Source organism: Eleginops maclovinus, chromosome 17 (genome assembly GCF_036324505.1).
Source record: "Eleginops maclovinus isolate JMC-PN-2008 ecotype Puerto Natales chromosome 17, JC_Emac_rtc_rv5, whole genome shotgun sequence".
NCBI classification, from domain to species: domain Eukaryota; kingdom Metazoa; phylum Chordata; class Actinopteri; order Perciformes; family Eleginopidae; genus Eleginops; species Eleginops maclovinus.
This window is the reverse complement of record NC_086365.1, coordinates 11,318,711-11,343,936: the sequence shown is the minus strand read 5'-3', so window position 1 is coordinate 11,343,936 and position 25,226 is coordinate 11,318,711. Positions and strand designations below refer to the sequence as shown.

The 25,226-nt window shown below is 41.1% G+C and overlaps 1 protein-coding gene across 6 annotated transcripts in view; it reads right to left on the bottom strand.

Annotated features, from left to right (window-relative positions):
- Positions 1-567: 567 nt before the first annotated feature.
- The window catches only part of gramd4a (GRAM domain containing 4a), a 42,266-nt gene continuing 17,607 nt past the window's right edge, over positions 568-25,226 (bottom strand). Inside the window, exons 1-18 of one of the 6 annotated variants that reach the window (XM_063905397.1) lie at positions 20,092-20,522; positions 16,316-16,436; positions 15,073-15,134; positions 13,516-13,651; positions 12,795-12,820; positions 12,463-12,554; positions 11,133-11,224; positions 10,608-10,656; positions 10,446-10,517; positions 10,320-10,363; positions 10,107-10,216; positions 9,205-9,359; positions 8,678-8,695; positions 7,589-7,733; positions 6,172-6,265; positions 5,787-5,877; positions 5,621-5,689; positions 568-5,352 (exon numbers count right to left, since the gene is read on the bottom strand). In XM_063905397.1, coding sequence (XP_063761467.1) covers positions 5,242-5,352; positions 5,621-5,689; positions 5,787-5,877; positions 6,172-6,265; positions 7,589-7,733; positions 8,678-8,695; positions 9,205-9,359; positions 10,107-10,216; positions 10,320-10,363; positions 10,446-10,517; positions 10,608-10,656; positions 11,133-11,224; positions 12,463-12,554; positions 12,795-12,820; positions 13,516-13,651; positions 15,073-15,134; positions 16,316-16,436; positions 20,092-20,272 — 1,668 coding nt within the window. In that variant the 5' untranslated portion in view covers positions 20,273-20,522 and the 3' untranslated portion in view covers positions 568-5,241. Of the gene's footprint in view, positions 5,353-5,620; positions 5,690-5,786; positions 5,878-6,171; positions 6,266-7,588; positions 7,734-8,677; positions 8,696-9,204; positions 9,360-10,106; positions 10,217-10,319; positions 10,364-10,445; positions 10,518-10,607; positions 10,657-11,132; positions 11,225-12,462; positions 12,555-12,794; positions 12,821-13,515; positions 13,655-15,072; positions 15,135-16,315; positions 16,437-20,091; positions 20,523-25,226 lie in introns of those variants that run through there. The other 5 variants (XM_063905396.1, XM_063905392.1, XM_063905393.1 and 2 more) reach the window with 5 other exon arrangements.

Below are 25,226 nucleotides of genomic sequence, written 5' to 3'. Positions count from 1 at the left end.
TTTTCACAGCTGGAACACGCTTTATTGACATCATGTCTACTACTATAAAAAGGAACCTGTCAGAGACTACCTGGAAGAAGAGCTTAAATTGTGCCATTAAGGCTGAGCTGTGCTCGCTATGGAAAGTGTAAGCGGAAACTAGGTCCTGTTGTCAACTGCATTTTTCACATTTACTCCACAAGCTATTGAAAGTATCAGATTCTACAAAAGTTCTCAGCTTGGTCACTTACCAAAACAAATGATTCCTGAGATCAAAAGTGCAAGACTGGACGCCAACACAACTCCATCCTCCTCCTTATTGATTGGCCGTCCAATCGACATATAATTAAGTTAGGTTAGGAAGGACTGGGTTTAACTAACACCCACCTTTTTTTTCTTACACAGAGGAACTGAAGTATCCAAAAGCTGTTTTCCCTGACTTTTGACCCCCTGTGGAAGTCAGGAAGTAAATACCCTCCCAGCTGATTGGGCCTGACACACGGTCACATAATGACCCCTTGTGGCCGTGCTGAGGTACTGCAGTTAAGGGCCAAAACTGTACAAAAGAAGAGAAACACAAGAGCAAAATACCTTAAATTAATTTACTTAAATTAAAAAATGTACATCACATTATCCTTTACAATAGACATGTATCTTAAAAACTCAGTGTTTTTTGTTTTATTCACTGTACATTTTAATCATTTGTATACAAATTCCTCTGACAAAAAGAAGGAGAAAAAGAGGAAGTCACAGATGACACTAATAACACGCTGTAATAACTGCAGTGTTTCTCCATTGACTGACTGTACCGAGTTTAATGACGGTCCATAAAACAGGACTGGACAGGATTTATTTTTAAATGCTATAAATAAATAAATGATGTCAATGTGTCTCTGGTACAGTTGGTGCTGTACTCGGTCTTGATGATTAAAATGCTTTTAAAAAACCCTTTATCTACAGCAGCACAGTTAAAGGAGATATCATTAACACAACAGCGAAGACAGCAGCTTCAACGCAGGGGAACATTTAGAGGACAACGCCACTGTTTTTGACAACTTCTAATTACAGCAGGGAAACACCGAATCATATTTGAAATTTACAATTTCGGAGACATTCTAAGCTTTCTATTATTTGTAAGCTAATATACAGACTCATTTTGATCAACACATCTTCTGTTTACTGGTGACTGAAAGAGCTGCAGACCATTCATAAAGATGAACTGGTTAAAAGCTTATTAAAAAAACTGAATGTCTCAAAAACAATCACGTAAGTATTAAGGTGAGAATCTGCTTTGGGTCCGACCACACATTAATATTGTTCTTTGTTGTACATGTGCTGCTTTTAGTGGCCTTTAATAAACACCATTTCCCATGAACCACCCCAAGTTGAACAGTGTTTTTAGACAGGTTTGATTACAGCTAATAAATTGGGAATATTATGGAATACGTAGATATTTTTTTATGCTCTCATTGGTTCAAATTTAAATAATGATGGTTTCAATTTCTAAAGTGACCACAGTAGCTAAGGGTTCTGACCCATGTGTTGAAATTCAATTAAACCTGCCCTTATTTAGCTTGGATAAAAACAAGTAATAAAATAAATTGACTAGAATATTCCAACTGAAGAAGCAACTAACACATTTCCATGTTAAGCTACAGCCAGCATTAAGACTGGAAACATCTAGCAATAGTTGCTAAGCTAACCGGCTGCTAGCATTAGCTATACAATTTCCCAAAACGTTGCATCGTGTTTAAAATAAGCTGATGACTTTTCTCCTTATAGTTATATGCACCGATTGATTTAATTTAAAAATGGTATTACTTTTATTATATTTCTCTGCACTCTTCAGAAGGCGCATGCGCTCACAATGGACGAACTGTTTGTCAGAAACATTGGGGTTGCCGTTTCAGTCCACCATGACCATCTCTGCTCTGAACGAAGCCTGTTCCACTTCCACTAAAATTGTAACCAATGTTAAGACATTAGCACGAATACAATTGAGGCACGGCAGTGACTTTATGGTGACGTAAAACTGTTTGATGTTTTGGTCCGGCAGTTGCTTAGACAGTAAGGGCTTGGACTGGGAATCTTAGGCTCACCGGTTCAAGCTCTCGAACAGACCTAAAATAAACAGGGGCGTGGACTGGTACTTGGAGAGGTCCCAGGTCGCCCTGCCGTGGTGCCCTTGAGCAAGGCACCGGAAACCCACAACCCCCACATTGCTCCCCGCGCGCACTGTACAATAGCTGCTAGTAACAGGATGGGTTAAATTCCGAGGTCAAAATTCACTGTGCGCATGTGTGACATAAAAAGCGTTTCATCCTCCGATTGTAATTTTAAAGAATCCGACTTCTGAATTTCATTCATTCTGACAATAAAGCGAACAACGCACTTAATAGCAAGAACGAATAAAACGTCCACTTCACTGTTAATAAGTACTGTGATGCTAGATACGACAAATTACACACTTGGAGGTTTTAAAATACTGCTTTTGTTGACGCAATGATTTGTGTTTTTCTGTTGGTTAAAAGGTGAGCAGAAATAGTCATGTGACTGGTGGAGGAGCCAATGAGAGCAGAGACATTTATTCAAGAACAGCAGTCCAGTCTTCATAACTCCGGAGTCAAAGGAATTCAAACTGGGTTACGAAAAAGAAACAAATTCTGTAAACAAGAGCTTAGGCAGAATATGGCAGACAGAAAATGAAAGATTTGGCAAAAGAAAAATATATATTTTTACATTTAACGTGATACATTCTGTGCTTTCCTGATCGCAGCCTTGTGGGGGTGGCCCCTACAGCTGCTATCAGAGTTTACAGATTACAAAAGGCGTCAGGTAAAAGCTTTAGAGACTACAACGAGCCATCAAATCACACAGTGAGACAGCGTTCACCTGCTCTAATATCCCCCTGCTCATGGATCCAATTTATTCCTCAACAAAAATAGAAAAATCCATGTCTGGGAAAGGCGGCCTCTTCATAAAAGGCCAAATCATACAGATGGATGTCAAAGAATATACTCCCATCTCTAATTAGTTTGAACTAAAAAATAATAAAAGTGGTTCTATGAACTGGTCCATTGCTTGCAAGGCAACTTCATATCCAGCTCATTTGCTTCTAATGGTGATAAGAGGACTTGTATAGACTTTTAAGAGAAACCTTGACATTGTAAGTGCAGGAAATAATAATTTTATGAGGAAAAAGGGTGATTTAGAAGTATCCAGTGGGTAAAAATGACCGGAATAAAACAAAAATATAAAAGTCAAGGTCTCCCTTTTAACAGTGTTTTTGAAAGATTTACATATAAGAAACTAAAGCTTGTGCTGCTGGGCGTACAGTGGAATAGCTACTCTGAAGAGAAATCACGACCTGCAGTCCCGCATCATATCTCCAGCCCTCTCCAAAAACACAGAGACGTGTCTGATGTAGTTTGGCATCGTATTTCTACACATCAAAACCGTTCCGCGAGAGTAAAGACCGGCTTTATTCTTGCGAACGGCGTCTTTAAAATAAAGTGACGTTGAGACTTTCTGTTCGACCTTTATCCATATTAAAAAAAAAAAAAGCTGACATTGAAATGATTTGGAACAAGTGGAAGAGCACCCTACATGTGTGGCATAACATACAAGTGGGGGAAAAAAAGCAAAAAAAATAAAGTTATTTTAGATTTTAAAAATAGATTTACACAAAGAAATCCACCATTTTTACAACTGCTTATAGGACCTGAAGCAGCCTGGCCACCTGTGTATTTATGCAAGTGAGATCACCGAATCAGAAGGAGACATAATGGATATTTAAGGTTTGATTTATAATTAAAAGGCTGAAATAACTCAATGTTTTAGAGGACTTTGTGGAAAATAATCCAGAGGTTTCATTTCACTCTTTGTTCTTTTATGGTCACTTTGAAGGTTTTCTGTGTACTAAAACATTGCTCGGACTTCATTTACTCTGAACTGAGACCAGCAGGGTGTGAGATGTGCTGGCTCGAGTCGTCAGACAAATGGAGAAATACATAACACAAGTGGCAGTTTCGAGACTATTTGCCAACACTGACCATGAATTCCAGCTGAATTTATGAGCATTTAAAGTCGAGTCTGCAACAAATATCCAGTTAAAGTTCTAGTAAAGTGCAAGGAGAATACCATCAATAGAAGAAAAACAAAAATCTCTCTATATATGTACAGATTGTGCCTTGAAAAGAGAAGCGGATTAGCTTAGATCGAGATTTAAATGGCAGTCAGTGTTTCAAACGTCTAACAGTGGTTGTGCTCTCGTCTTGGACGCAAATCAGCAGCTCCAGGATCAGCAGTCCCAAAGGCTGTTTGTTACAAAGAGACATTTTCTTCAAAAGAAAGGCATTTTGAAAAGAATAAAAAAAAATCACGACACGTTTCACGTACGCACACTTACAAACACCGAAGCGGATGCTGCGTACATTGTCTGTTACTTCGACAGAGAGGACTAAAACATGACGTCACTGCTGAAATGTGTCTAGAAAAAAAAATAGGGAAAAAAATTAGACAGCAGCAATGTAAACTAACAGAAAGGCTCTGTGTCAGTCAGTCTGACAACTTCACAGCTAATACACCTTTAAAAAAACATCTCACACTTTAGTCGGGCTAAGCCACTAGGCACCGATCAGCCAGTTATCTAAATATTCAGTAGTTGTTTATGCGCTGATTTATAAAGCTAACATGTTCATATTTGCTCCTACAGATGTCTGGCAGTTAAAAGAACCTCGTGTTTATCTTCTATCTGCTTTAGGATATTTGTTTGACAGCCAAGTGCCAAGCACTACTTGAAATCTTCCTACCGCAGTAGAAGTAACTCTTACGAGAAAAAATAGAGCCACTTGACGCAATTTAAGACCATCATTTCTGCCCGCACACACTCACACATGCAAACACGGAAACAAGTACGTCAGGAATCCAGTCAGCCAGTCATTGAGGTGGGAGAGGAGAACCAGCTCCCCCCCCCACACAAGCCCTCTGCAGATGATCAGCCACACCGATCCTCGCTCCTCCATGGATTTTTTTATCCAACACCCTCAAAAAGTGTGTGATGTAACTTAATCCCAGCTACACACACACACACACACACACTCGCATGTCCCCTCCAATGTGATGCAGGAAATCCACCAAGGGAGGAGGAGTGTGGTGGGTTTGTTTTTCAAGAAGTGTGTTGCAATCAAGTTGAATCTCAGGAGGCTCTCTGCTCCAGACTTTAGCCCCAGTATGGAGGTCTGTTGCTGGGATACCGGCTGTCTAGAGCTCTGCGCTGGCCGGTGGTTTGGTGGTGGTCATGATCTTCATGTACTGGGTGAAGATGGCCTCGAAAGCCTCGTCTCGGTGGATCATGGCACCAAACACCAATGGCTGGAGGGAACAGAAAAGCATGGACATCATTCATAACCAATCGCTGCCTGGCCCAGCTCAAAGCGAATGACATTGGATCTAAAATGATATACAAAATACCAAATGTACTCTTCGTCTCATGTGCTTGTTTAGTTTTTATCCAACTTCTGCCTATGGAGTGTCTCAATCTGGACTGCACTGTGTACACTTGCTTATTGTGTAAAGAGTGTTAAATTCACACACGGCAGCTGTGCCCTCACAGTAAAGCAGCAGTCTCTGCACACTGTACCTTCTGAGTGGAAGGAGTAGCTATAGAGATGCCCATCCCACTTCCTGGTAGGACTGACAGCACTTTGTACTGGAGGAGTTCAGAAAGAAAACATGGTTATTATGATATTTACTTCCTAAAATTGTACAACAAAAAGGATAATGTTAAATATTGTGTTTTAGGGTACCTTTTGTATGTCAGTGATGTCCACCAGCTTGATTACTTTGTTCTTCTTGGAGGAGCTGGACCTGGAGCTGGAGCTCTCAAAGCACAGGTAACTGATGGAGAGAAAGAAATAATAAATTGCTAGTTATGAGTGGAAAAGAGGACAAAACAAGGAAGACAGACTGAATGGGATTCCTGTCAGTAACAAGTGACATGAGGAGAGGCGATTATAGAGCAGAGCTATTCTCAGGAGGAGACCTGTTGTACTTGATCCGCTGACAGAGACAGAGATTTGTTGTAGCTCAACTTTCAGGCAGCTATACCTTCAGGAGCGTCTTATTATTCTACCATGCAGTCATTGATTGAATGAAAAAGATGCTACCCTGATGAAAGAACTCCCCACTTACTTCTCTGTGACGTAGAGCATTCCATTCCTGATGTAGTCTGTGGGCATCTTCCTGTCTCTGTTGATCAGGCAGCACCTCCAGCCGTTCTCACACACTGAAAACACAGAACAGATTTACGATACGTGATTTTAAAACCATGCTCTACCTCTCCATGTCTGAACTCATTTTAGCCCTCATCACAGCCAACAAATGCATAGTGTGCACCTAATGAAAAGATAGTGTATAACCTGAAGGGGAAACCTGGAGAGTTTAAAAGATCTTGGGTGATTCTCTAAAATATCTGGACATACTATATAGCTCTGCTTTTATGTACAAGTTTGGGATCGAGCCAGATATGTCTGTCTATTATCTCGGTCAGTTTTTGTAAGTTACTTTCACTTACGTTTTTATCTCACTTAATTGACACATAAAAGTCCCCCTTTAACTACATTATTTTTGTTCTCATTTAGCATATTCTGAAGTACTTAGTGGTCGATCTCGTGGCCTAATCTTTCTAACCTGTACAGTGTAAGGGATAATGTGCTCCGTGTCAGGCTCTGTGATCCCCGTGTCGGGTGTTCTTTTTCCAATAATGATCGCCTTGCTGCACATTATCACACTTATTACATGGCCACATACCAAACAAACTAACGACTTCACTCCTAATATTAATTATAATGATTTTATGGAAAATAATGGTATTGCTACCGCTACGAATATAGAACTCCGGTCCATGACGCACCAACGGCTGGAACTCCGACAACAACAACAACTTAATTTTAAATGAAGGCAGCTCAGATTGAGGTTTTCTGGGACAGTCCAACTCTAAAGTCCTTAAACACTACAGAGCCCATACCGTGTTCCCGTTAGTGTTTACTTCCTGTCTGCTTCATCTATCTGACGTCCATCGCTCCGTCATTTGACCTCTTTTCCATTCTGTCTCTTGATCCTCCCTAGCAACGGTCATTAAAGTGCTTAACAGCTGTCTGTACTACTGTCATATTAACCTCTGAAATGTCCGAATTGACCAATCAGAATCACGTATTTAACTAAGCCACGTTAGCATTAATGTCTTGTTAATACCAATACAACACTGTGTGTATTGTAATAGACACGTTTCATTTTGCAGTAAAATGTGCATATTTTTAACTTCCAGTTTTTTATATTAAAAAAATAATTCAACATTTTACCTTTAAGTTCTCAGGTTATATTTTTACTGTGCCTTTTTATTTATCTTGTGCTGCACTTCTTTCTAATATAACAGTCACAAAACCCAATAAAAAATAAAGTCTTCTACTGATGGATTCTGAACTTGCTAACCTTTTTTTAATAAAACCTGAGTTGAGCAAAATTAAATGCAGGATTTAGAATAAATGCTGCGCTCAAATGAAAACAGGCCCATGCTGGGTTTATTTGGTGCTGCAGTGACTCCTCTCACCCGCCAGAGGGCGCTCTGACTCCGGCAGGCTGAAGATCTCGTGGAAGGCTCCCTTCTTGGTGCTGTGGGAGCGCCCTGTCTCCTCCTCCCTGCTCACCCCGCAAGGGACAGTGGCGAGGCTGCTCCGAGAAACCACGGGCTGAACCTGGGTGGACAGATGGAGGAAGAGGAGGAGGAGGAGGAGGAGGAGGAGGCGGGATAGGCGGGAAAGGAGAGGAGAAAAACAAACATAAAATAACAGACAAGATGAGAAAGAAAAACCACCATGAAGGGGGAAGGGCATGGATGAAGAATGATGAGGGAAAAGAGGAAGGACAGGGATCAATATTAAACTCTCCACACCTTACTCTACATGTTCCCAGGTCTATTGAAAAACGTGGCCAAAATGAAAACAGCTTTACTTTCAGTATTTGCATTATGTGCTGCTCTGCATGTGCACTTCTTTGCAGCAGGCTCAGGTGTGACGTGCAAAGCAGAGAGTGGGCCATCATTCACTCAGCATACGCAGCAACAGTTTATAGGCAAAACAGATTTGTTAGTATGTGGAAGAAACATAAATAAACTCAAGGTGTAGCCCTTACATTGTCAAAGAAATCCTTTTTTATCCAGTCCTTTTCTATAGTAAGTGTTTCAGGTAAAAGAACATTTGGAGGCAATTGACATTTAAAAAATAAGGTTACTATGTGTCATGGAGAAAGGGAGGGATTTAATGAGCTAATGGGGAATTATGCTGGAAAAGGGGCTAGGCTATGTGCATTGAAGCTATCCAGGACACACTGCTAATTCTCACAGAGCATCTATGTCAATGGATCAGAAAATGTCAACAATCTGAAATTGTTTTCTTAATAACTTTGCAAATGGATGAATTAAATAAATGTTAAAAAATAAATGTAAATGAAAAAAAAGGTGTGTAAGTTATTGTGACATTTTGATCCATTCTGTCCACAAACACTGACGGCCAGTCCCGAGGAGTGTCACACATCTCGCACGCACATACACACACAAACACACGGGCGCGCTTTGAGGTGAGCTTGCAGCACCCCCCGGGCGCAGCGGAGGAACCAAAGGGAGACACACCAGAGTCCCTACCTTCTCAATGCCAGAGAGCTGAGAGAGAGAAACGACAGAGCACACCTGTGACTGATGCCACAGCAAAGGCTCACAAACTCTATCCTACACATGACACACACACACACATGTCAGTGGCTCAGATGTCGTGCATTACTAACGACTGGAGTGAGGGTATTTTGATACTTTATTGATGTCCTTGCCCCGCCTCAAAAAGGGGGAGGGTGGGGGGCAGATTGGTACTTCAGTAGGTGGAGTCTTGACATAAATAATGTAACCAGACCTACAGTTGCGTAAGTCTTACTTACATTTTTCAAAAGATGAATGCAAGTGAAATGTATAGGACATTTACCAATTAATAAACTAATAAACCGTAATAATCCTCATGTACTTTCAACATACTTCGGCTCAGACAGGATCCAGACTAATCTGTGTTGTTACCAGAGTTAGTATTGGAAAAATAAAAAGGATACAATGTAGAAGAAGGGACAGCAAAGATACAGATGTGTGTGTGTGTGTGTGTGATGTGTGTGTGTCAGTGCCCTTACCCGCCGGGACACAGTGGCGTTGGTCCTCTCTTTGAGCTGAGGGTCTGTGGGGAGGCTGTTCCACACGATGTGCGGCGTGTCGTACTTGTCCCGCAGCTTCGGACAGCTCTTAAACAGGAAGTCTATGATGAAGAACTTGATACCGGCATACAAGCCTGCATCAGACAGAAGAGAGGACATTTCAACAGTTTATAATCACACATTTGTAAAGGTCAGGTCTTAAATGGTTTCCTAACAACGGTCTTGGTTAAATGTATTTACAGTCAGTAAACTAAATATGACTTAAACTTCAAATGTCAGTTACTGGGTATGCAGGGGTAAGAATGTTTGTAGCGTGGGGGGGCAGGCGACTGTCGTTACGCTTTTGTACCTCATGGTGGTGCTAGAGGAGAAGTTATAAAATCATTGAAGCCTGTAGGATTCTGGAAAGGTTTAGAACACATTTCAGGTTAATCCATCCAAAGTGGAACCATCAACCTGTAAAAGGTACCTCTTTAATGTGATGCTGACAAACTGCCATTTTGGTCACCAACATTATTGTTGCATCATTTAGAATATGGAGAGTGTTAAGGCCTTGTGTGAGAAGTGATAATGAGCTGGCTGAATGAACAGACCATTGTGTCAACAGTTATTTTTGCTCTAAGCATCTTGCAACGAGCTACGACGCCCTGGCCCTTCGGAAAGGCATTGTTTACAAGGACAAGCAGTAACTTATATTGTCACATAGGCATGCCAGTAGCCTGCAGATGCGCCTCACAGGAAGTGGGGGCAGTTACACAAGTGTTGCATGAATGCTTTTGTTTGTGTGCACTGGATTGACTTCAACAAGCTGCATTATTTTAAAGAGCCAAAGCAGTATGTACAGTATGAATACAGTCTGAAGGACTCTGTCTGTGTCTCACCCATCATGAAGCCCATTAGTTTGTATGGAAGGACGCAGGAGGTGATGAAAGCCACCCACAGGCAGATGTAAAGTTTCCGCGTGCTCTCCGGCTGCACCCACATGAAGAGGCTGACGGATAAAAGCACAGAGACAAATAAAGGAAGAAGAGAAATAAGAAAAGGGATCTTCGTTTAAGTATAATCATACACCATTTGATTTTTTTGTGACTTACTTCTTTATCTTCTCCAAAACATCGGACATTTTCCCAAACAGGTTCTGTGAGGAGAGATACACACTGCATGAACAGGTGCCATTTAACCATTTGTGATTCGGGAAGTATGATAAGGCCGTTTTATACCTGTGCTTTCTGTGCGACGTCAAGTACCAGCTGGAACTTCTCAGATACAGTCAAGTCTTCCTTCGGAGGCTCCTGCAAGAGATCGATTCATACGATTACACATCAACCTCCACTCAAGCCCACGTTTATCCGCTGACATACAGAAACAGGAAGTGGTCTTACCATGGGTTCAAAGACCTCAGGCACAATGCTCCACTGGATCCTCCAACCTCTGGAAATAAAAAGGAAGTATAAGAGGTTTAGTTTGGATTAAAATAGGCCAACAACTTAACAGCATCATCTCTTTTTTTAAGGCGTCCAGGTGTCCTAGTTTACTGATCTGCCCTCATTTCATAGTGAACACCTAAAGTCCCCACTTCAAACTATTTCTTTGACATTTTTACTAACTTTTATTTGTTTATACTAATATATTTGGCAGTGGGCACAAACAGGAGTTACCTTTTTTGCTGTACAATAGTAATGCATGTGTGCAGGTTTTAAACATCAGCTCGAGACACATTTGCTATACTAGATATATGTTTTTACCTGGCTCACACGTTTAAAAGAGCTCAGCAATAGTCATAGACTTTCATTACATAAAGCCTCCTCACAGCTGACCCATTGTCCAACCAGCCATGGCCATCTATTCAAAACAGGCATAATTGCAGTTTTTCTCTTTGCCTATCCAGTGATGAGAAATGTCTCTACCTGGCGATGAGGTAATTTAAGGACAAGCGCAGGATAGCCAGGAAGAGTAACATGGGAATGGCCCAGCCATGCCAAGCAGCATTCATGTAGATCTGCAGGCAAAAGGGAAAACAGTATGATGGTTAGTTTAATATTTGTTTTTGTTACCGCTTCTTCATTTCACATTAAAATGGTTTGAATTCATGCCTTGCAGGGTTGACGTCAGATTGATTAAAAGATGTTAATTGTTTTAGCCCAGAATGCAGTTGAATTGCCAGAGAATGAAGTTACTAAACTTTAACAACCCGCACCACAAAGATCTCAGATTTCCACGTTATGTTCCTAAAGCTTTATTTATATTTCACTTTTCATACAGCAGCTCAAAGTGCTTTACAATAGGGCACACATTAAAACCAACAAGAAGAAATGCACCTCAGATCAGATGTTAAGACTTTTTTTCGAAGCAGCATAACAACATAAAATAGTGTTTTCAAAAGTTAAGACACAAGGAAGTAAAAAGGTAGGATAATAAAAGCTATAAAATAGATTAAAAAATAAAACACTACAAAAGACGAAATGAATCGATACAGCGACATATAGAAACCTATAAAAGAAACATGTATACACAATATAATAACAACAATGTAAAGCTAATGATGATTATAATAGAGGCTAAACGATTAAAAGTCCAACTGAAAAGGAAATGTTGCTCATAAGCTGTTAAATAATATAAGTTAAAACCTATAAAACCTTTAAAATAAATAAAACAATATAAAACTGTATACTAAAAAGTCAAAAATAGAAACTACAAACTCTATTTAAAACAGCTTTACCTAGTTTACAGTTATTTTAATAGATACTTTTTATATATTATTTTCCTCCTAGTGTGTACAGTAGTCTTATCGTTCCTACTCACTCGTACTGCTGTGGCTGCAGTGACTCTTGAATCTCCCTACGGGGATCAATAAAGCTTTATCTCGTCTTATTTAAGACATTGACTTTATCTCACGCTGTTGAAGAACCCTATTAGAGTCATCTGTTAACACTAAAGTGAGATCATCTCTAAATACGAGGGTGTCCTCTGCCCTCGTGGCTTGTATGGCCATAATAAATGGGTTGAAGATGATTTAGCGTAGTCACTGAAATTAATAGAGATCTGATTAGACCTCTCTGCGGTCCGGGGCACAACCACTGTAATACATCACTGGGAAGCATAAAAGGGATGCTTTATATTTCACTATCATGTACTACCAAATATGATCATGGGTCAATTTATAGACACGCATAGAGAGTGGAACACTGATCAATGCAGCACAAAGTAAAACCCAGTAATGTGATGGAGCACACTCACTATGAAGGCAATAGCAGAGGTGTAGACAGAGTGCCAATTCGATAAGGCGGAGAGGTTCCTCAAGAAGTTGGTGACAGGTCTGGCTCCTCGCTCTATAAAAGGAAAGTGGAAGGATAGTGTAGTTTAGGAGAAATTCAAGGTGGCACTGTGCCTGTTGGTGTCCATTTCGTGCCTATCAAGACTACTTTCAACGTACTAAAGTGTGTTATTTTTTCTTAAAAAGTGTACAGTCAGTGTCTTTTTTAATGTTCTAAACATAAACATATATAACTGTGTACAATATCCATACTCCAAAAATGAATGTCGTCCTCACTGCATTGTGTGTTACTCACTGAGTCTCCTCATATTTTCTGTTAACCTGGATGGAAAAACACAAAGAGTGAAGGTCAGAACACGAAGCTCTGAACACATGCGCACGCCAAAAAGCATCATTATGTGCCAGAGTGCGTGGTAACACTTTGGCCTTCATCAGCCTGGCATGACTCACTTGCCTTTAGAAAGCAGGAGACAAAGAAGGCAAAAAAGGAGAATTTTGAAGAAGTCCTTTGTAATGTAAAAACACCTCATTGAGCAACAAGAGAACAGTTCAAAAAAGGTAGAGTCTGCTGCGGTGCATTGGTAGGATAACTCAAAGATAGTAAGGTAACATTAAGGACACATTAAAGCGCTAAAACATAAGACGTACTTTTATAAGTAAAAGAAAGGGAAATTCAGGGCATCTCTGCCGCTATCATACTTTGAGCGCCTATGTAGTGATCCTGTCCACTATCTCCATATTCTGTGCAACTTTAACAAACTGGTGCACGATTCTGCTGAATGCCTTTTCTCCGTTTTCACCAAACCTAAAGCTGACAAGTGCAGGAGTGCTGAGGTAGTTGGTTCTTACTGATGTGCAGTGGTCTCCAGTCAATGCAATACATCCTGTTCTGATTTCTCTGCCTGGTAAACATCCAAAACTAATTACTAACTGACTTGACAATCCCATCTACTCTAACAGACTCAGATTCAGGCCTGAGGACGGACACTTCCTGATCTCTTGCAGCTCTCACCCACCTTTTAGCACTTAGTGGTTCCTCGGCTTCCACCGTGCTCTCCTCCGGCTGGAAGCGGAAGTCCTCGATGTAGACCCCGAAGCGCTCGTACACCCACTTCTGCAGCCGTGAACTCCACACCTCTTTCTGCTGTTTATCTGCTGAAGAGAACAACAGTGTATTCAATTTCTAAACTCTTCTGTTGTTTTGCCTTGAGCACACATTTTGTATTATTATTTTCTACAACAATAAATGTGTTTTGGCCCTGAGCAGTGCACACTACCCACAGCTGCTCCGGGGGAACTGCTAAGTATACATTTATTGACTGTGATTGCACTGTGCCGCTACTCCAGGCGACTGTGATTAACTGTGGGAATGGGAAGCTGTGTACTCTGTGTCACAGAGCACACACTGGGTAAAAAAGGATCATGTAATTATGGCAAAATGAAAGCTATGGCAGGGTTTTTTTTTTGCTGCTGATTTATTAGAAACATTTTTATGCCAAATGATGACACAGACACACTCTTAATCAATCCTAAAAAAAAAACACTGACGTCCACACACACACACACACACACCCCTGACATTCATTGGAGCACAGGACTGTCTGCTCTAGATGGAGCGTTCTACAATCATACCCCATTTTCCAAAATTAGCCGCGCACACATTTCAGAAATACCATCTGACTCATGCTGCATTAATGAGCTCTGTCTTCCCTCACTGACAACTGCAAATATAAATATGTATGGATGACATCAGTAGCTAGTTAGTACAATAGTTTTTGATTAATGCAGTTTGTTTAAGGGGCCTTATTGTTTCTCCCTTTCCTGTAGTGTGTTACACTGGTTTTTGTGCATGTAAATGGTCTGCACAGGCTAAAATCCTAAGTTTTATCCAGAGGGAGTTTCTCTCCCACACACTCCTCCCCCTGCCTGAAACACCTCCATTGGACTCCTTTGTTTACTTCTGTTACATAGTATCATTACCATGTAACACTCATGCTTCTATTGGCTAGTGCTCCAACACATTGTACGTGATAGGCTAAGGGGCGGGACATCTCTAGCAGAGCCGGCCAGCTAACCAATCAGAGCAGACTGGGCTCTGGTTTCAGACAGAGGGTGAAAAGAGGACAGGGAGTAAGAGAAAAATAAAGACCTTTTTGAACATTGAAGCATGGAAACATGTCCCAGTAGAGGCACATAATACAAATATGAACCTGAAAATTGGCCCTTTTTAATGCTTATTATTCTAAATACAACTAACTGCACAACAGAAATCACGTGTTAGTGTGTAATTCTGTTCCTGCACCCAAACCTCACACTACTATATGTCCTGCAATAACCCGCAAACACTTCCGACACACTCTGTCAAAACTCACTTCCTGTTGAGCACTCTACGGCACATCCCTGCCTCCCCTGCTCATGCACACAAACACACAAACAGTCCTCATGACTTACTCCCACACTTTTAAAACGTAAAAACTCTTCCTTCCTAACTCATTTCCTGTCGGTCCCCCGGGACTCCCACTCTCTCTCTCTCTGTCACACACACTCCCTCTCCTCCTCCTGCAGGGTGGTACCTGTTCCATTGTTGGAGGGGGACTGCTGTTTCCGGGGAGGCTGTGGTGGAGAGTCTTCCAGCCTGAGAGACGAAGAGAGGAGGAAAGATTAGTCAAGTGTTGGTTTCACTTCTCTATTGTCAGAGCTGCAGTCCCACTGGAGGACGTCTCGAGCAGTTTGTGTGGGGAGTTGCTGCACTGGATGAATCAATGACTTTCGGAGGAGATTGACACATAAACTGAGACTAAGAAAGCATACAACAGTGTCTCTTTCAGGTTTACTGCAACAGTTGAATTAAAACCATTCCCAAAGCTTATTGACTTAGGCAAGCTTGTTGATGTTTTATCTTTTAATGAAGTGATGTGTCATGCTAATTGACAATAAATGCTTGCTTGGAAAATAAAAACTTTGTTGTTTCTCTCTATAGTAAGATAAGGCAGTTTTTGAGAAACAAGTTGGAAATACTAAAAATGTTTAACTGTTTCTTTGTAAACACAGCGTTACTCTGTGAAACTTATTGAGAATGAGAATTTATTCCAAGACAAATATATTTTTAGACCATCATCTGCACAGAGTTGCTTAATTGTCACATGAGTGCCGGAAAGGATGCAGTGAAGTGTTTTGCAGACAACACCATCCGCAGGATATCCCTGTAGTCTAGTGTTTGTTATGTTGGTCATTAATCTCTGGTGCCTTGCTCAGGAACACATGGACAGGAGCCAGAGAAACTGGATGCTGCTGACAAAGAGTAAACTGGAGAAACTCCCTGGTCATGGTGCGTTGGTTTATCCCTTACAGGATCCTTAATGCTCAGGCACTCATGATGTCTATGTCACTTGGAGAGCACCAGTGGAATTTCCCATTGGCAGGCACAGAAGAACCATCTGATCCCACACGCAGAGCCGTACACACGCTCACTGGGTTTAAGGTTGGCTCGCTGGGAGCCAAGAGGCTCAAACTTTTCCTGACACCGGCATAGCAACAGCGTCACAGTGTCAACATGGCGACACACACCGTCCGCATGACTCCTTTCTCTTTTTTCTTCTTGTCAAAACACACACACACCTCCTTGAGGAATTCCCCACAGACCGAGCTGATGGACTGACACACACGTGCCATCCAACTTGAACTATGGTAAACTGTGCTGAATCGAAAGTATGGCAAAGTGCTGTGTCACCATTTCTCGTGACTCCCCAATCATTACTTCCCCGGGCTCAGCTCCTGTCGCCCATGTGACTATATCGCCATCTTTGTTTGTCTCACCTGGTCTTCAGCACCTCGTTCATTTTCTGCTCGAGGTCCATCCTCTTGATCCGCTCTCGTTCCAGCTCCTGCCGCAGAGAGTCCACATTGGTCTCATCCCGCAGCTTCCTCAGCTCCTCCTCTGGAAAACACAAACCGCTGGAGATCAGTATCACACTTTGTGTTTAAGATGAAAACCGTGCAAGCCCCACACACACACTCAGGGTCATGAAAGGAGGTCATTCAAACTTTATGTAGAGCAGATCAGATAAACCACTAACAGACAATCTCATTTATACTAAAATATAATACAAATATGGGAAAAACTGCTGTTTGGAAGTGATATTAACTCCTCTAGTCATGTTTTCATCTCTCCCGTCCTTTATCTCCTTCACATTCATGTCGACCCCACTCTTTATCCATGTCTGTCAGCTCCGAGCTTAAAGTGGTTTCAGGTATCAGGGTTTTCTAAGCCGGGGGTGCAACATCAGCGGTGTTTCCTCTCAGTGTATTGTCCTCGACTAAAGGGACACATGAATATTGGAGGAGACGAGGCCATAAAAGTGTGTACACGACGTGCAGGGGCACAAATGAATGAATACCCACGGATATTTGTGTAGCCACAGAATGAGGCACAGAACAAGGGAAAGCAAAGATTAAATCCTTGTCAAAACTCAGAAAATGACATCCACATGTATATAAAGAAGCTTTTTGATAGCCAGCATCTATCTGCTGAGCACCTACTTGCTGTTTATGGTACATTTTGCCCCACTCCTAACAGAGCAGTACCACTAAACACTTAGATGAATATCCCTCCTACCATGAGAACCATACTTCGAAGAGGGGGGAAATAATAAAAGCAGGGTTTTGCACACTTTGCAAACACAAATATATGTTCGGACCCCTACTTCTACCAGATATCATTTCATGACACAGAGTAAGGGATTCATATTACAAGAGCATAGCTGACAGGTTTGTGTGTCTCATCACCTAATCTCATATCTCACTCCTCTTTATCTGATCCCATTAACGCTTATAAAACATTCATAGCAGCACCTCCTGCAGCCAAAGCACTGACATGCTGGGCTCCTAATGACAGAACACATAGTGGACTCCAACATAGGGTAATCCATTTAGATAAATCTGCTTATGCATTTAGTAACAGCAGTGATGCACATTTGAAAACTTTTTTACATCGAAGATCGAAACCATCAAAATAAAGTACAACTCCATCTTACTTCATCGATGTAACATGACTCTTCTCACACTCTCCCACCCCCAACAGCCTCGGTGGGTCTGCCCCCCTATCTGCTCACGTAAGAATGTGTTTATGATACGGTATTTATGTAAACAACACTGCATAGAGTGGGTGCGCCATAAGAGTTAGCGAGAGGTAGGCCAAAGGTTGCTAAGCAGCTTATCGCTGGTTAGGCTGCCCTGTGCCAGGAGATCCAAAGCAAACTGTAAACCTATTACAGGAATGAGCAGCAGAGGCAGCGATGCACCTTGGGTAGTGTAGGCAAAACTAGAACAGTGTTTTTTACACTGTTCTGATCCTAACTCTCAACAGCAAAGGCTCTTTTCAATCTCACTTAACAGGCAAAAATACTTAACGACTTATTATGTTAAGCTCTCCCTCACACAAAGGATTGTGTCAAAAAGGACTAGTTAGCAATAAAAATGCGTCACTTATGGAAATACTAAAGGTTATATAGTATTACAGAGCTTATACATTTGGCTATTTAACCTAACACAACAACATAACTAATACAAAGTACTTTAATGGTTTTAGCGCAACAAATGCACCAGCACGCACAATCATTATGATTATTTCAAGCAAATGTACTTGAATGCCTCTTGCTGTTCAGAAATGTTATCATTCTGCTTTGGATAAAGGACGCAGTTGATTGAAATGGATTCATATGTAATGTAATCACAGCGTTTACAGGAAACCAGGTTAGGTATGGAGGAAGGGGTATGATTTCTCAAAAGTGAAAGTAGAACAGTCAGTTCAGATTATATACTATCTGTTACGTTAAGTAAAACCACACTATCCTTAACACTGTGAGAATGTTCTACCATTGGCAGAGGATTAATCATTAGCTCTTTAATGTATTTAACTGCATTTAACGCTATATAGTATAATGATAGGCCAAGACTCTGGAAAAGTTACACAAAGTCCACGACAATATGATGAAATGAAACCACAGCTATCACTCATGTACCTTAAAGCCCCTCATCCTGTCACCTTTTACCCTCTTACACTTTGTCACTCCCTTCCTTTCCCTGCCCCCATACTGTATGCAACTCCTTCCCTTTACCTTGTTCGGGTTGTTTCTATGTTTATGCATCTCTATGGCTCCTTAACCCTTTGTCCACCGTTTCCTCTCCCTAGTTTCCTTCCTTCCACACGGACCTGTTCCTTCCCAACACCAGAAAAAGAGATGCCTCATACCGGGAGTCCATTCTACTGTGTGAGATGTGGGGCCGCAAGTGTGATCCAGCACAGCATGACACAATATGCTATGTGTGTGAGACACAGACGGATGGAGTACAACCATCTTTCCTGTTCCACGGAGCCCTCTATATATCGGATATTAATAATACTGTCAACACGCCTGTTCTGCTTCTAAAATTGGATTGCCGTCATCTATATATAAATCATCCTGGGTTACCATATTACAGGGTCTCTTTAGCCATTATTAAGGCTGGTAACTAGGCCGTTTGTCAGTAACAGAGACACAGGATTAGCTAAATGCCAGGAGGAGTTGCTTTTAATAGCGCTGACCTTCTCTGTCATGCAGGCTTTCCATAAAACTGTGATCTTTGAGAAGAAAATGACAGAACGCATACATATGATGAGTGAGATTATTATCTGCAATGAAAGGTCGGAAAGGAACTGAAGCTGATAGGGTCTTGTATTCTGAAAGGTGAGGTTTTAGATATAATTTTAAAATTGCCAAATGACTGTAATGTGATGCCATAGGTTAAAGTTACATTTGTCTGGAAAATCTAATACAAATGGAATAATAAAACCAACTGAGGCCGTGCATGACAATTTTACTGAAGTAGAAGTTGAGTCCAGTCATCTGGAAAACCTTTGTTTATTAACGCTTATTTTTTTGCTACTAGAACCAGAACAAATAACAATCACCGGGTTTGGAAATAGTGGTTACCAAACACCTGATGTAGCAGGAGCATGCACCATGACTGAGTGTCATATGAGAAACTTCCTTAAAACACGGCATGACAATGTTCAAAGTCATAACACGTTTTCTTGAACCAGCGTCTTGACACAGACAAACTCCTTTAGGCACTTTGCACCGGTCATAACATTGAGCTGAACGGCAGTTTCTATGGTCATGCTTCACTACCGTGGTCGAGTTGCTATTTTTAGTTGGACGGAGATGAGATGGGTCAACCCATGGCTGAGGTTGATCATATTTATGTTGACAAATATTATTCCCAGTATGATAGATGTTATCTGGAAAATGGAGAGTAAAAGTGACGGAGGTTTATGAGTTGACAAAAGTGTATGTTGACTGAATTTCAATGAAGATAATGATCAAATACCTTGTTTTCCTTTGGGTTAATCAATCAAAAAAAAAAGTCTACTGTACTGCCTCTGTGTACTCTTTAGCATACAGCATAAATGAAATGGTAAAGCCTTGCTGGTGGTTGCAAAACATGGCTAATCTACAGGGGCTTTACCATCTTATTTATGTTTACAGTGAAATGTAGTTAGAGCAAATCTGCTCATTAATTCCTGATTTTGCAGCTGGATGCCGGGAACTTACTGAGGTTGAGGTTACTTTTGTGGCTTTTGATCTTATCGACAGCTCCACTGTAAAGCAGCTCGAAACTGTCAAAGGTGAAGTCATCCAAACCCATGCGTCTCTGCATTCGGCCAGTCCCGGGGACACTCGTGCAGGAACGGGACGGTAGAGTGGCCGCCTTCCTTTCTTGAAATTGAGCCATGGCTACAGGTTCTCCTGGTCAAGCTTTTTTAGTGACCTAGAACCTCTCCAAACCGGGCAATTAGGCAGGCTCCATGGTTACATGTCCCACCACGGACGAAGCAGAGGGCAAGGACAGTTCCTCGGTGCTGATTGGTCGCCAGCAACAAAAAAACAGACTGTTCTGAAAGAGTGATGGTCAGTGTTTGGAGCAGGTCTGAGTGCGTTGGGCACTGTAAAAAGAGAAGGAGGGCAGCCGAGGTGGGGAGAGGTGGGGCTCTGCTGGGTGGCCAGTGCACTAAGAGGGCCTGGAATCTGAGATTTCTGAGCACCCCGGAGCTGTCAGACACTCAGACACACACACACACACACACACATTATGCATGTTCATGTGTCAGTACGGGTTTGTTTGAGAGGTTGTGTATATTGTTGTGTTTTGGTTTGTGCATATTTGTGTGTGGGAGCGTGAGCGTACTGGGACGCCTGAGTGCACGTGAGTACTGTACAAGCACGAGCAAAGCAAATCGCTTTTCACGTAAGCAGGCAAAGTTGTTAAGACCTCAGAGGAAAAGTACTGTGTGAGTTGTTCAATCCAGGCCAAAGACAATGGCTCCTTTCATTGAATGAAGGTGGGGGCACAGGGGGGGATCAGAGAAAGAGAGACAGAGTGTGAGGGGGGGAAACGGCTGCGTCACATTGGCCTCTCATTGTTTCCATTCTCTACGGTGTTTGCCACAACTCTGGTTGACTTGAGCAGAAGAAACATTTTTGAGCCTAGTGGCCTCCAGCTGATCTGCAGATGTTAACGCAGCTTCCAACACAAGAAGAAATAAAGAAAAAAGGTGGGATAAACCTCGACCTGGCAAGCAGGGTCTGAGAAAAGCCAAAATGCAACACGGAAATAAGGATACATGATTTATAAAACCCCTCTTTATATCTGCTGTGATACAGAAAAGGACATCATGTTTTTGAGACATGTTTTAGTTTGACTTTTGCCTTGGAAATTAAACCTGTTGCCTGCAGGTGTCAATTCCACAACATTTGGGTTCTTCAAAAGTGTTTAAAACAAACAAAAAAAAAAGATCATTTATTACATTTCTTTCAGATTTGTATTTCTTTCAATTCTGCTTTAGCTGGATGTTACAAATATTAAGTGAGGGAAGGAACAGCGAGCATTTATTCTGTTGTCTTGAACATTTTTTAATGACCTGTCCTCTCTCCTCTACCACCTTATGTTGCCTTCATGGCTAAATCTCGCAGTAACGTCACTACACTCCGTCACATTGGTTACTGTGTGTGTTTGTGCGCAGGCTTAACAATCTACGTGGGTGAGCGATACGCAATAAATAATGGTGGATAAACAATGTTCTATAATCCAATTCAGTCCGCAGAGAGTACAGCATCTGGTTGTTTAGAGGACAGTGATGAGATAATAACTTTCATTACGTCATCGGTATCAGGACAAGACTGCAGTGTCCTCTCAGCGCTGGGATGAGCATGTTATCATGGAAACAGCAAGAGGAACAAATGATAGCATATCTTATGCACAGTTTACCACTGCACATTTACAAGGAGATATTAAAAGCATTACATTCTTTGTAATAAATCCACATTAAACTACTGATTTGCTCTATTGGCGATCAAATATCAAGGAAAATCACTAATCTTTTGATTAATATCTCAGTAGACACTTTGTATGGTTGACTAATGGTGCTTTCACTTAATATTTACACAGTGAGATCTTAAAGGGGCCCTATTCTGCTCATTTTTAGGTTCATATTTTTATTTTGAGCTTCTACTGTGACATGTCTATCTATCCAAAAAGGTCTTTATTTGTCTCATACTGCCTGTGCTGCAGCACCTCTTGTCACTTTCTGTGTGAAACCAGACTGACAAATGACATAACTATACTGTAATACCACCTTTAAAACCAGGAAAAGAAAACTCTTATACCATATGACGAGATCTAGGCTCCAAGCTGATATCTCTGAAATCACAGTATCGATATAAAATCAATGTATTGCGCAGCTCTGACTGAAATATACAGGTTTAATGCCCGACAGAACCAATTCAATCTGCCGTGGGGATGCAGAAAAGACTGAGTATTCCTCTTCAAACACCTGTGCACTCACACATTCAGCCAAACTCATGAGGGTACAGCTAAATTAAAATGTAACAACTGGGACCAAGACTGAAGTACAGTCAGAGAAGCTAATGTTGAATAAGACTTACAGCAAGTGTGTAGACCTTAAGGTTACATGAGTTACAGGTCCACTTACCACTACATTCTTCCTCATGACCCTAAACATCCCAATTAGAGAGCCCTGCTTCTGAGCTGTCACGACCAGTTCTGCCTCCAAGGCTTCATTTTCTATTAGCTCACCTATAACAGAGAAGACTCTCTCCTCTGCAGGCGCTGAGCAAGATGTGCTCATTATCATGCAGCATGTCCTGTAGCTTATCTTAGACGGAGAATGAATCATCATCAGTGTAGCAGTAATCAGTAATGAGGTTCTACAAGGCCTGCGCAATACTCAATCACTCGCATGGTTTTTCCGATACAAAATTAAGACCTTTCAATTACCATTTTTCTGCTGTGTACCAACTGTCCAAGATACTCCCGTCATTATATGTCCATCAACTACTGAAATGAGTTCTTAGTGTATTTAAGCTATCAACAAGTAAGCTTGTTCTGTTCTGCTTCCAAAGGCAAAATACAGAACTTTACAGCCCTTACCTATTTGAGATAAGCACAGTTATTGGAAGTGTCACTCACAATTTCAGCCTATTTTTCTGGTTAAGTACATGCCTTGATAAGTTGGGGGAAAAAATGCTATTTATTTCAAGGGCTTTTACAATCCATTGCGACAGCACACACCATTCCGACAGCTTTTGTTCATTTTATATATTGGTGGCAACTGATGAAAATCATTTAAATACTTTAATTAAACAAACCCACATTACAAATTCCATTAGGTCTGTCCTTGAGGGAATTTTTAGGCAAAGAATCAAACAAAATAGCATTTTAAACCTTGAGAATAACAACGATGTGCTCATACATTTCTTGTCAATAGGTCATTCAGTGTGAAAAAAACACTTTAATTGAAAAACTAAGACCAAAATTACCGATTAGTCTTTTAAGAAGGGGCATCCTTCGTAGCAACTTCTTCATCAAAGAATAATTAATGTCCAAATAGTTGAACTTTTTGCCTTTTCCTATACATTTTAGTGAATCGTATTAACGGTCTGTTTTGAAACTATAGTTGTTATTAAGTGGACCTTGATTATGTTTTTTGTGACTACAGTTTCAAAGGTTGAATTTATTCCATCTTCAACAACACATTTCTAAAGCAGCAACGATAGTGACAGCCTGCTTTTCAGTGAGCCAGTTAATTCCAGGAGTCGAACCACCCTTCACACCCACAAAGGTGTTTTCTGTTTCTCTGGCTAATTGCTCTTTTTCAGAAACCACATTTTGAAATGTCAAAACAGGAAAAGCACAGGTGTGAATAATAGCACAATTAATGATGGCTGAATTCCATTTAGCGGTATCAGTTTGAGGGAGCAGGTAAGCTGGCTCCCTCTCATGGCTTGACAGATGAAGAGCCATTGTGAGTGTTATGAGAAACACCTGTGCTTTTCCTGCTTTGAAAAAAACAAAAATTGAAATGAGCTATGCAGGGAATAATATGACATTTCTAAACTCAATTAAATAAAAACAATGATGGCTGTGCACACTGTCCCGCTTATCAAGTGCAACAAGAGAGGGATTGAGCTGTCAATCAACTACTGCAGGCAAACATACTGTGTGGGTGAACTATGGGAGTGATATCTCTGAAGTGTTAATATCAATTATGATATAAAGAACTGTCAGTAAGCAATAAGACATTTTGTCATGTCTTTTGATATTCGCAACTGTAATCTACTTGGTAATTTAGGTGATTTTTTAATGACCTTGATTACCCTCTAGTATTGTAAAGAACACATTGTATTATAGACCTACTGCAATTCATCCCTGACTGATTCCATTAGCTTGTAGTTGTACTGCTGCATTGTGCATGTGATTGTGTGTGTGAGAGTGTGTCCCTCTGCACAGTGTGAAGTAGGGCAGTAGCTAGGACACTGTATTGATCAGCAAGTCACTGTAGTGCACAAAGCCTGTTCCCCCGCAGTGACCTTCAATGTGCGACCTCAAACAGGATAGCTTCTCTCTCTACACACACACACACACACACACACACACACACACACACACACATCTAATTTTGTCAGATGTTACGGAACTAGGAGCAGTAAAACCAATAAACCCAGTAACAGGAGGCTCTGTTTATAACACCGCACGATGTGAAAGTATGAAATGGGGGCCTATTATGCTTCATTTTAAGGTTTCAAATTTGTATTTTGTGTCTCTACTGTGACATTTTTACGTGCTTTAATGTTCAAAAAGGTCTTCATTTTTCTCATAGTGTCTGTGCTGCAGCACCTTAGCTTACAACGTACAATGTGTTCGAGAGCTAGCCAACAGAAGTGCGAATGTTACGTAGAAAAACTCCCTCTGGAGGGAACTTTGGTGGAATTTGGCCTTTGCAGACCATTGACATGCACAAAAACCTGTTTAACACAGCACAGGAAAGGGAATACCCCAAAAAGCATTATAGGGCCAAAAACTGGGTTTTTGTAAAGGTAAAAACAGGGATTGAACAGCACAGGCCAACACAAAGTCAAGGAAAAAGTAGGCTGAAGAGAAAAGAAAAGAGGAGACGCATAAACAGCACTTATTACATGAGCTGATTTCCACTGCCACCACACTGTGTCCCCTAATAAAGCTTTTATCACCAGTAGGAGGGTCGCTTCAGCGCTGTCACCCATGGGACACATTCTAGTTGATATATTTTTGCCTCCATTACTGCAAACCATAAAACTACCACAGGTTTTTCGCTCAAGGAAGCTATGTCCTCAGAGTGCTTATCGTTAAT